This window comes from Myotis nattereri, assembly GCF_964212035.1.
Source record: "Myotis nattereri genome assembly, chromosome: 10".
In the NCBI taxonomy this organism is placed as follows: domain Eukaryota; kingdom Metazoa; phylum Chordata; class Mammalia; order Chiroptera; family Vespertilionidae; genus Myotis; species Myotis nattereri.
This window is the reverse complement of record NC_138085.1, coordinates 68,683,002-68,695,347: the sequence shown is the minus strand read 5'-3', so window position 1 is coordinate 68,695,347 and position 12,346 is coordinate 68,683,002. Positions and strand designations below refer to the sequence as shown.

Sequence of the window (12,346 nt, the reverse complement as noted above, 5' to 3'; positions counted from 1 at the left end):
ATTAGCTATGGATTATTCTTTTCCCCCCACTATTTGTAATGACTTTTTTCTCTGCCTTAATTTTGACTGATGCATAAATTAGTATAGCTCAGAAATGCTTTTCTATAATAGTTCATATCTAGATTATACATATTTTTATTAATCATAAAACTAATTATAAGTAACTCCATAATTAGTTCCTGTTCAGTTTTTCAGTTTTCTGCTATTGTAAATAATGCCATGAATATCCTTGTAGTCCTTGTATTTATTTATGCTTCTTTCCTCAGGGTAATTCTAATGTCGATTTGTTCTTTTTCCCCCTTTTTTTCCTCTCTCTTCCCCCCCTCCCCCAAATCCTCCTTTCCATCCTCTTTTTCTTCCTTTGATAACTCGGCACTTGGGGAAAAGAATTGAAATATTGCATTATTATACCCCATTTGCTGTTTATAAATGGAAGGGAAGGGGATTAACATATATTGAGTGCTTACTGTGTCCTAGAACTTATATGAGTAACCTTTTAGAACATACAGTATTTGAGGAGGATACTGAATAGTCCTCATTTTGCAGTAGATGACTGGTGACCCAGGGAGGTTCTACTACTTGACCAGTCACATAGCCGGCACCACGCTTGGGCAGGCCCGTTTTCTCCTTGTGTTGACTTAAAGTCTGTGGGAAGATTTATGTTAAAAAGCACATTTCCCCATCATATTAATGTGCATGTGAACTATAGCTAACAGAGTCTTTTTTTCAAATTGGTGTCAGATTTACATGTAATAAAATGCACAGGTCGTAAGTGTACATTTGCTGTGTTTTGACCAGGACATACTCTTATGCAACCACTCCCCAAAACAGATAGGAACATTGTCATCACAGAAGTTCTCACGTGCCCCTTCCAGTCACTGAGCCCCCGCCCTCCCCTCAGCCACCACAGTTTCTGATTTCTGTCACCAGAGTTCAGCTTTGCTCTTTCTTGAATGTCATATAAATAGAATCTTGAGTGTCATATAAATACATATGTTATGTCTTCTATATAGATGTTCTTGGTGTGGCTTTTTCTTTGGGGAAGGAGGGAGGTAGTGTAGATGTGGGTGGGGCAGGTTGCCAACAAACTGAAGTCCTGAAACAAGTGGTGGCTGAGCATTACCTGAAAGAAAAGGGGACAGAGGAACATGTTTACACAAATACTCTCTGTAGAATAGGATGGTCTCCATTTAACTGGCGCCGTGTCTGAGGCTCAGCAGGGGGAACAGTCAGGCCGATGTCTCACAGCTAACAGGTAGGAAAGCTGAGCCTCGGAGTCTGGCGTCAGGTCTGTTTACCCTAAAGCTTGTGTGTGTCTTTTCCACACGCTACGATTTTTTTTCCTGGAGAAGTGAAAAAGAAAGTGTTTAACTGCCTATTGCACTCTGGTAACCAAGGTGTGGGGGAGCAGGGGTCAGGGTTATCAGACCAGGAAACAGAGCCAGTTCTTTGGAGAAATCCAAGTGGAGCAGGGGGTTAGCCAAGCCGGGGAGGCGGGAAATGGCTTTGTGCCTGGCCTCGAGCCCTTCTAGATGCTTTTGTAACTGTACCTAAGGCAGCCGATTCCTTCTTGCTTTGAAGGCCCCCAGGATTCAAAGGCCAACACCTTGTGCTTTCAGCCAAGATTTTGGTGAGACTTGGCCAAGGACTTCAAGGTTTGTGCTGGGGATAGTTACACTTCTTTTAGTGGAGACTCTTCAGCATTGATATGAGAATTGCTTCTCCGTGTGAGAAAATGTCAGCTCTCTTCAGGGGCTGGTGGTGGTTCCCTGCCATTATTGTCTGCTTGCTGCATCCTCCAAGCTTGGGCTATAAAGGAGGTGAGAAATAGGTTTAGGACAGAGAATGAAACAAAAGTTCTCTATCACTGAAATGAATTAGAGGTGCAGGTGAGGGATGCAGAAGTCATTATGGGGCATCAGTCATGTGACAGAGCACAGGGCTGTTTATACTGATGACAATGAAATCCTTCTAAGAATCCAGATTAAAAAAATATACTTAGAGTATTTTATGATATGCCAAATGAATTTCAAATGGACTAAATATATGCTAAATATGTTTCTTCTCAGAAAAATTAGGAATAGGAATGGATACTTACCAAATTTTCTAAACTTTGAAACCAAAAAAAAGAAAGCTGAAAGGAATTTTTATGACTTCATTAAAAAAATATGTGACAGAAATATTTGTAACCAAGAGGAAGATCAAAACCTAAGAATATCCTTGTTATATAAAGAGTTAACATCTGCTACAGGAATGAAATGTTAAATGGGATAGAAAAAAGAATTCAGGAACAGACTCAAGTAAGTGTGAGAATTTAGTTATAATAAGGATGGCATTTAAACCTGTGGGATAAAGTGGAGTATTCAATATGTATTGGAATAGTTGGCCACGTATTTGGGACCAAAAATGGAAGCTCTGCGTCACTCCTTAAACCAAAATAAACACAAATGGATTAAATATTTAAATTGAAATGCCTCGAGAAGCAGGATGATGTAGGTAAGAGCATAGATTCTGGGGTTAGACAGCCTGGGCTTTTTGCCTACCTCTGCCAGTCATGAGCTACATGACCTTGGGCTAGTTACCGCAACTACTTTGTTCTTTAATTTCATAAAATGGGGATGATAATAGTACTTGCCTCACAGGGTTGTTGTGAGGATTATATGACATAATGTATATAAAGGGCTTGGTATAGTGCCTGGCACAAGTGTTAAGTGTTGCTATGCTGTCATCATCGTCATTATCATCATTAATGAAAAAGTCAAATCATAAAAGCACTAAAAGAAAGTATGGTAAATATTTTTTTAAGCTTAGGGGTGGAGGAAACATTTTTAATCATGACACAATGCCATACTTCATTAAGGAGAGATTTGATATTTAAAATCTCTGCACCTAAGGAAATAATGACTGACCAGTGAGCGGGGTGCTGGAGGTCACAGTCTTTGTAGGGGCAGGCTGTGATGTGACAGCCATTCATGTAGAGCTTCCTGCACTGAAACTGGAAGGTGATTAATAGAAGCCGGGTAAGTGACCTGGTGAGAGTTTATTTCAGTGTTTTCAGTTTTGTCTTGGCCTTTCTACTTAGTTTCCTAGGGCTGCTGTAACAAGTTACCAGAAACTTGGTGTCTTCATACGACAGAAATTTATTCTCTCCATTCAGTTCTGAAGGCTAGAATCCAAAATCAAGATGTTGGATGTGCATTGCTCCCTCTGAAGGGTTCTCCCAGCGTCCGGTGGTTTCTGGCATTTCTTGGCTTATGGCGGCATCACTCTGTCTCTGCCTCCCTCTTCACCCACTTCTTCACCACCTCCTCTGTGTCTCTGTGTGTCCTCGCTCCTTTATAAAAATACTAGTCATTGGCTTTAGGGCCCACCTAATCTAGTATGGCTTCAACCTGTCTAATTATATTTGCAAAGACCCTATTTCCAAATAAAGTCACAGTCTGGGGTTCTGTATGGACAGGAATTTGGAGGACACTATTCTACTCACCACAACCACCATGCTCCTTTTTAGGGAGAATGCAGTCCCCCCTCTTTCCATTGTCCCCTCATGTAGCCTACAGTGAGGGGAGAAGATGTTGGACCAACAGTGAGATCCCAGAAAAAATCAAGTATTTTACTAATTTAGTGTGCTTCTTTTGTACATGTTAATTATTATTTTAATAGGCCATCACTTTCAAACCATGTTCATTCTTGAAATGTTTACAGAATGAGTATTTAAAATAAGTGGTGCATATTCACACATTTTCTTCTGTATTGTTACTTTCAGATTTAACTACACATGTGAGATTGTAATGTGAATTTATAGCCAGAGACAATGTTCCTTGTCCAAAGAAAAAGCACAAGTGAATGTTCTCCTGTGGAGTTTTATCACTGTGTATAATTAGGACCATAAGCCTGAGTTCACCTTCCTAAGTGTTCACGGTCCAGAGGAGCCTAATATCCTCAGCCACATCTCATGGCTGGATCAGAACGCATGAGCAAGGTGACACACTGCTTGCATGTCTGTTAGCCACACTTTCTGAAAAAGGTGTGTTCATTCAGCCTTTCTTTCAGGCACAGGTATTTAATGAGGCTGTGCTGTGTGCCAGGCTCTGTGTTAGACCCTGGTGATATAAGCTGATGAAACATGGTCCTCTTCCTGAAGTACAAAGTAAGAATAAAGATGTGGGCAGCTTCTCTTGGAACCTTGCTACTCACAGTGGGGTCTGCAGACCGTGAGCATCAGCATCAGCATCAGCATCACCTCCAGGCTTGTTAGAAATGCAGAATCTCAGTCCCAGATGGATTGACATCTCCATCCAGGATGGGTATCTGTCAAGCTCCTGGGTGATGCCAGTGCTGTTGGCCCATGGGCAAGGTCAAGCTGATGCGTTAGTGGATCCCCCATTACAGCAGTTGATGATTGAAGAGGCACTTTCTATGCTTCTAGGAAGCTGTCTTGAAACACATTGTCTAATATAGATATGACAGATATGTAACCTGCTCTGGGGCTCAGCCCATCTGTCCGCACCCAAAGCATCTGGGATAGAATGTGTAAACAAATGAAAGCAAGATAGCCAAGAAGTGGACAAGTGGTGAGCGGACCTGGGTAGTTAGAAGGACAAGAGATACTCTCTGGGTACCCCGCATGCCTAATGCAGATGCATTAGCAGTTAATCGTTCAGCACTTAGGAAGAGCCAGGACCTGGTTGAGGAAGAGATGTGGGGTCTGTGTTTCACTCTTGGGTAGAGGGAGTGTGAGACGTAGGCAGGACATGCTGGAAGGTATGAGGCCCACCATCATGGAGCTCTGGAGAGGAGTTGGGCTGGAGCTGTGCCGACACTGTCAGAGTAGGCTTGGTAAAATCAGTGAAGCTACAGGTGTGGGTCAGGTCATCCGGAGAGCACTCAGGATGCGGAGAAAAGAGCACTGAGCACAGAAGAGCCCTCTGGGCGGCCTGAAAGGGACACCAGAGAGGTAGCCAGCATGTCGTTCTGCAGAGTGACTCAGGATGGCTTGACTTTTACTTTATTTTTTAAAATTGTAAGGATGAGCCCAGCCAGTGTGGCTCGGTTGATTGAGCATTGTCCCATGCACCAGGAGGTCGCAGGTTCGATTTCCGGTCAGGGCACATGCCCGGATTGTGGGCTTGATCCCCAGGAGGGGGCGTGCACAAGGCAGCTGATAGATGTTTCTCTCGCATCAATGTTTCTCTCTCTCCCTTTCCCTTCCTCTCTCTGAAATCAATAAAAACGTATTTTAAAGAGGAATGTGTAAGGATGATCTTCTAATCAAGAGGTTTGTCGTCGTTGTTGAAGGTGATGGTTGCCTTCGTTTTTATTGTTTGGTTGTTTCTAGCTTACCAGTTTCTTCTGTGCACATTTTTAAGGTCCTTAAAATCCTAGTGAGGGCCGTGATTAATGGGATGACTGATCGCAGCGGAGATGTCGCAACCGGCCTCAAAGGAAAGCTGCAGGAGTTGTTTGGCAGAGTAACTTCAAGAGTGACAAATGACGGGGAAATCTGGAGGCTGTACGCCCAAGTATATGGGGATGGGCAGAGCGAGAAGCCTGAAGACAACGAAAAGGTGAGTCCTTCACGCCTGGCTCTTGTTTGGAGATACGTCTAGTGGATCTGCTTTTTTCATGGTTGGAGAAAATGTTTAATGATTTGTAAGATAAGATTAATACGCTCCAGTTTTGATTCAGTCTTTAACATAAGCACTTTGAATTGTGGGCAGGTTAAGACTTGTAAGCATTCATCTTTTCTCTGTCCATGAATTTTTCTTATATAAATGTTCTCTGTTTCCTGCCAGAGGGTCTCTCTAAGCAGCTTCCCTACCTACCAGAGCTGTGGCAAACAGCTGGCTCATCATGTCCTCTGTACCCTTGCTGCAGGCTCATTGCTAAGGACTAAGGTAGATTGGGTACCAGGACAAAAGGGTGTTTAAATCTGCGATGGGGACTGTGAAAGGGAAAAAAGAGGAGGAATAGATAAGAATATGTATTGGAGAAGAGCTTGGTGGAGGTTGCCCTGCTGTCTCATGGGCACCACTTACACTCCAGTTGTGCCTTTGGCCTCCTATCTTAGACCTTGCAGGGGCCTCCAGAGTTTCCAAGTTTGGAACAATTGTGTTCTTCTCAAACATCCACAACAAATCAAATGTGGTCCCACGTGAGTTTGGAATTAGCCACAGCACAGCTCATCTGTGGGATCCATAGCCACTCTCTCCTCCCTCGGCCTACCCAGCCGGCTTCTCCCAGTGCCTGTCACCTGGAGAACACATACTCACACTTTTGCACCCACTTCTGCCGTCTGTCCTTCCCAGTCTCCTTGAATTCCCTGCTCCCTTGTCTATATGGAATTGAGGTTACTCTGAATTCTCTCATCTGTGACTTCTCCCTCAAGAATCAGGTTGTGAAAGAAGTGTCTTAAACTCTTGTGAGTTTTTTGTTTTGTTTTTTACATGTCACTGTTTTTATTGTTTGCTGCATGACTGACCTGTGAACTCAGAGTACCAGGATTTTGGTAGAAGTGTCAACTGAGGACTATCTAGATCAGAGAGAACCCAAATTGAATATTTATCTCAAAAATTTAAAAAGACAACAAATTGTTTAAGTTAAATTAATGAAATATGTCAATGAATAAGAAATATGTAATTTTTCTAGAGTTTTTCTTTCAGTATAAAGATACATATCATGCACATTTGCACACATACATATATGGATGTACCAATATTAATATTAACTACCAAATACTAATTATTAGATACTAATACTAAGCTTATGCTGATTTTAAATTCCAGTTATAACTTTCAAGTTAATGGGTCAAATTATGTGAATTCCTACATCCTCTCTGTCTCCCCTCTTTTAGTGTTTTTTTTTTTTAATTTTCTTTAGTGATTAAGGTATTACATATGTGTTTTTATCGTCCCCCCACCCCCTGCTTCTTGTGAGTTTTCACACCTCTCAATAATTCTGTAGTTTCACCAAGTTCACACCTCCTTCTCTTAGCTGGTCTCTTAAGCTAATGGCTACGAATGCTAAGGAAGTGTGTGTACTCTTTGTAGACCTCCAAATTGGGCATTTGTAAATTTCTGTTTGAAGGGAAGTGTCTTGGTCCAGTGTCATGTGATGTCTTTTCATGCTGATTGCTGTTGGATGAGCATCCGTGCCCCTTCTTTGATGAGAGGGAGGGAGACTGTGCTGTGTCCCACAGGTGCTGGTTTTCAAGTTGCAGTTAGTTTCGTGTGGCTTCCAGGGAACAGTTTGAAATGTGAATTCTGTTTGTTATTCTGAATTGTTGTTCTTTTTTCCTCAGGCGTTCAACTATCTCTCTAAGGCCTACAAGTGTGACACACAGTCCAGTGGCTGGGAGAAAGATATTGCATCATTTAAGGAACTGGTTCGGAGAGCCTTAGAACTTGCACATGGTATTGATGTAACGTTTGCCGTCCATGGCATATTAGAATGTATTTTTACTGATAAGAGAAAGTAGTAGTCAAGAGTAAAGTGTCACTACAAATAGTTTCAAATTGTTGTATTCAGCAAACATTTATAGACCAACTACTGTGTAGTAGGCACTTGCGAGCAACAAGAAGACAGGATAGAGGCTTAAATTCCATTTGAATAAGTGACTGGTATTAGAAACTTTAGAGATATGAAAAACCCTTACAATGGTAGTTAACCTTCAGGTCACAGTCTATTTGCATTGATATATAGTATTAAGGATATCTGTTAACCTTTCCTGACTCATACATAGTCTTCCTTTATAGATGAAAATATTTATTCATAAAATATATAGATTTCTGGAACTCAGAGCACTATACAAAGAGCTGTTGCATATATAAAAGAAATAAAAAGTATAACCAAATAGCCTTGAGAAATGTAATGGGTGATATTTGAGAGGAGAAGTAACCTTATATGTAAAGTTGTATACCTATGTGGTAAATATATTCCAGATAAAGGCTGTTTTTAATTATTTGCATTAATAATTTGGTGATGCATTTTTATATTTATACTAGTAGCCCAGTGCACAGATTCGTGCACATTGAAAAGAAATTAATTAGAAGAAATATTTTAATATCACTATTCACCCTTTCTCTATAATAGAAGTGTCAGAGATGAAAGAAAATTAGTAAAATGTATATGAAAATAATAATAAATTGATTAATAAACAATAACAACATGATATAACAACAACAAAGACATGGTATAAAAACAATAAAAACATGATATAAAAACATTGATAAAAACAATGACTGATAGATTAAAATTATTCTAATATCTCCCTGTATACCACATTAAGAGTAAAAACACTTTCAGAGTGCTTGACTAATTTCCCTTATGATGAAGTATTTACAACTTTAACTTTAATGTCACACACTCTTCGAACTTGAGAGAAAGCAACATATAACTGACCATGTCTGAAAACGGGCTCAGGTAGGAATATTCCTACTCTGTCTAGAGTTTGTCCTTGTGATTTATTAATAGTCATTGCAAATGCTGGCATAATGGGAAACTGTCTTTGAATCAATTTAAATGGGAGGCCAGTGTCAGATGCTGATTGTTGGTCTTCAGACATACCAGTATTCTGTTGCTGCTGCCGCTTTCTTTCAGCTTCTGAATGTTAACAAAAACAACCAAATTCACGATTGATAATGACAGATCTTAACATGCGTGTACGATTGGCGCCAATGAGAGCTTTATATGCGCGAGTCAGCGTTTATTTTTAAATTGCCAGTGTGCATCATATGTACCGGCCAGTCGGGCGGACGGACATATGGTCGGTCACTTAGCCTTTTATAGATATAGATTTGATTATGGGTCTTTGATGCCCTGGGATTACAGTTCAAACCACAGTGTTAAGAACTGAATCACAAGGACTGTGAACTCATCCTAAAGTCCTCTAAATTCTTCTCCAGCTGATAGTTACAGCAAATGGGGAGCTGCGGTTCCATCCCAAGTGCAGGCACATCGGTTGTTGATATCAGTCCTCTCGGACGGGGGTGTAAACCCTGAGTGTGAAATCGCAGTAGGAACCGAGCTGTGAATCTCTCATGTCACTTCCTTGGGCTCTTATGATCAGCAGTGAGTCCCTTGGGGAAGCCATACTGAGAGTATCATGTCTCTGGTGTGTGTGTGTGTGTGTGTGTGTGTGTGTGTGTGTGTGTGTGTGTGTGTTTCAGAGGGTCTCTTCCCAATGATCTGCAATTCACCAAAATTTACCTATTTTTCTCAAAATTCTCTTTTTACCAATAAGTTATCCTTCTCAAAGAAAGACAAAAGGGGAGGATTACGCACATAATTATTATCCTTTAGCCAAATTAAAAACTTTCCATGAGAAATATTTCTCAAATCTGTTACTTTAAACTCTTAATTGTGAGGTTTTTTTGTTTTTGTTTTTTACCTGTGAATGATCAGCAGCAATTTTTATGGATGTTTCCCTGTGTTTTTCTTCCAGTGGCTATGAAATGCAGTGAAAGCAAATCCAGTCCCCAAGAGGCTGTGCAGGTGCTTTCTTCAGCTCGGCTCAACTTACGGGGCCTGTCTTCTAAAGCAAAGGTGAGGTGGACGTGGGTTAACTTGGCTTTCCTACAGAGAAGGCTGCAGTATCAGCCCGTGCTCTTAAATCTTCCTTTACATCAGGGCTAATTTTAGGCCCACATTACATTTTTTATATTAGTTCCTAGGTAGTTAGTTACTTGTACTGATGAGGATTTTATTGGCCCAATGGCTAGACCACCCTAAATGTGGCTTAGTTAGGGCTCTTAGAAATTAATACTTACAGTCCAGCCCTTAATGCTTTCTGTAAATTAAATTCCCTTAATGCTTCCTTTACATTAAATTAAAACAATGCTCTTCTTTTATTATTACTTTTCCCAAAGTGTGGCATATATGCCACTGGTAGCACTTGAGTAACCTTAGGATTTTAATATATATTTATTTCAATGCATATTAGAAAAAGTATAACTGGCTTACACATCAGACTTACAGTTTCACGAAGATTATTTAGCCCAGGGGTCCTCAAACTAAGGCCTGCGGGCCACATGCAAATACAAATATTGTACTTGTTCCCGTTTTGTTTTTTTACTTCAAAATAAGATATGTGCAGTGTGCATAGGAATTTGTTCATAGTTTTTTTTTAAACTATAGTCCGGCCCTCCAACGGTCTGAGGGACAGTGAACTGGCCCCATTTAAAAAGTTTGAGGACCCCTGATTTAGCCTATTTCTCATTTACAGTAATGCTACTAGTAAAATGTTTCCTTTGAAAAAGACTATGCGAAAATTGATTTAGAGAAAATATAGTAAGTAGGTTGTATGTGGATTTGACAGACATGTTAAGGTAGACAGGTGACTCAGGTTTGGCAACCTGTGGGCAGTGCTGGGAGGTGAGGAGCCTGCCAATCACGAGCTCCTGGTCCAGCAGGCACTAGAAGGGCAGCTGTGGACCGGTGGACGTGCTGACGCACATAGGCTGCAGTGTGCTGCCCAAGGCAGTTCCTTTTACAGGAGGGCGTGCATTCATCTTTATTTTATTTTTGCTGGGTCTTTTGTTTTTACCAAATCTTGATCATCTTTGTGACCTCTCAGTCCTAAACTAATTAATTTTCAAGTAATTAGCCTAAAGGATCTGATTTATATGAATGTGAATTAAAATATATTTTTTGTTTGTGTACACAGTGAATAGGGTTGTTTTGTGTGGATGAATAATATCCCTTCATCCAAAAACCATCCTGTGACACTGAACTTACTGATCATATTCACGCAGCCATTGTGAAGGGCAGCACTCATTTGAATTTACAAGTTCAGGCCCGTTGTGCTTCTTCCATTCATCCCTTAACTGTTGCAGCTCATACTTTTCCAGGGCGGTGAGCAGCACAAACACTGCCCGTGCTGCTCTAATGTTGCGGTATTATTATGCAAAGGAGTTTTAGTTCTGTACTCTGTCTATATTATTTTAAAGAGGATTTTCGTTGTTTTGATAGTTCTGCTTTGTTCTTTATGCTGCAGCAGCTTTTTACAGATGTGGCCAGTGGAGAAATTTCCGGGGATTTAGCTGACGAAATAGCAGCTATGGACACCCTGGTACTAGACCTCCAAGACCTAAGCAACCAGTTCCGAAATCGGTACTGACCGTCCTGGGAGCGGTTCTGGAAAAGGTGCTTTCGCCTTTGGGATGTTCTCTTACACCTGTGGATCTGAGACTGATTTTTACATAAAGTTCTCTTTTGTGGCTAACATTCTTGTTTCTGTGATTATTCCAATATTTGAATTTCCTGGAGTACATTAAGTGAAAAGTCTTCTGTTTTCCTTAGCTTAGTTGAATTCAGTATTTTTTATTATTCTTGAGGTATTTCAGCAAAAAGCAAAAAAATTGTAATTTTCTTTTTTAACATAGGGCTTACTCTCAGCCTAAAATGAATTAGATCATTCTTTGGAAAAACTTGGTCTAAACAGGTAAAAAATAAAATAAAATAAAAATAATCACACACTACAAGTTTGTGGAATCATTAGATTGTCTGCTTTATTATCCAGAAGTGATAGAAGAGTAGATTTGGTGATGGAAACCTTTACACTTCTTGAGATTTTGTATGTGTGTCAGGAAAATTTATGTTTGGCTGAATTAGAAATGTGGGCATGGTTTAACTTCTAAATCCAGAAAACGCAAGAAAAAAATGACATAAGTCAACTTTTGTCTCAATCATTAGCCACTAGTAACCAGGCTGACCCTCCTTGGGTATACCGCCAGCCCTGAAGATGGTTGTTTAGTAAGGGTATTATGAGTGAAGACAGCTATAAACGGTGCCATATTACAAAAATGCCAAAGTAAAATGCTTTCTTAGTAATGTCTATGGAAACAAGTATTGAAGGCAGCAGCTGAGCTTAATAATCTTACTAGAAAAGTCATAGTGAGGAATTCTAAGTCCTGGCTCAGGTTGTTGAATTCTGGGTACCATCATAAGTCATTTGACCCTTGCTTTTCTCTATGTTCTTTTTTTATAAAATGTGAATAATTTCTATTCTTTGCATCTTTGTGAGTTTCAGCTGCCTTTGGGCATTTAAAAAAAATCCATAATCCATAAATATAAGTATCCTGAACATTAAAAAAACAGTCTTTAAAAACTTTCATCAACCAGTTTTGGTTGTGAGTGTTTACTAGTGGTTCCATTCCTTCACCACCTGCTTCTCTTTTCTATTCTCATACTAGCCTAAAAAAAGGTCAACGTTTGTCCCAATGCAGTGTCTCTTACAGGAGACATAATAATTATGAGAAGAAAGGCCAAGAAAATGGGTAGTAGCATGAGTTATCATTACATGTTGACTCAGTCTTTTATGGAAGCCATTGGGGAATAGGTGGGTAAG

General features: G+C 40.2%; 1 protein-coding gene across 1 annotated transcript in view; it reads left to right on the top strand.

Annotated features, from left to right (window-relative positions):
• Positions 1 to 12,114, top strand: part of TTC27 (tetratricopeptide repeat domain 27) — a gene marked incomplete at its 5' end in the record, with an annotated part of 99,472 nt that extends 87,358 nt beyond the window's left edge. The window contains 4 exons of the mRNA XM_081100790.1: positions 5,370 to 5,567; positions 7,301 to 7,412; positions 9,443 to 9,543; positions 10,994 to 12,114. Coding sequence (XP_080956916.1) covers positions 5,370 to 5,567; positions 7,301 to 7,412; positions 9,443 to 9,543; positions 10,994 to 11,116 — 534 coding nt within the window. The 3' untranslated portion in view covers positions 11,117 to 12,114. The remainder of the gene's footprint in view (positions 1 to 5,369; positions 5,568 to 7,300; positions 7,413 to 9,442; positions 9,544 to 10,993) is intronic.
• Positions 12,115 to 12,346: the final 232 nt, after the last annotated feature.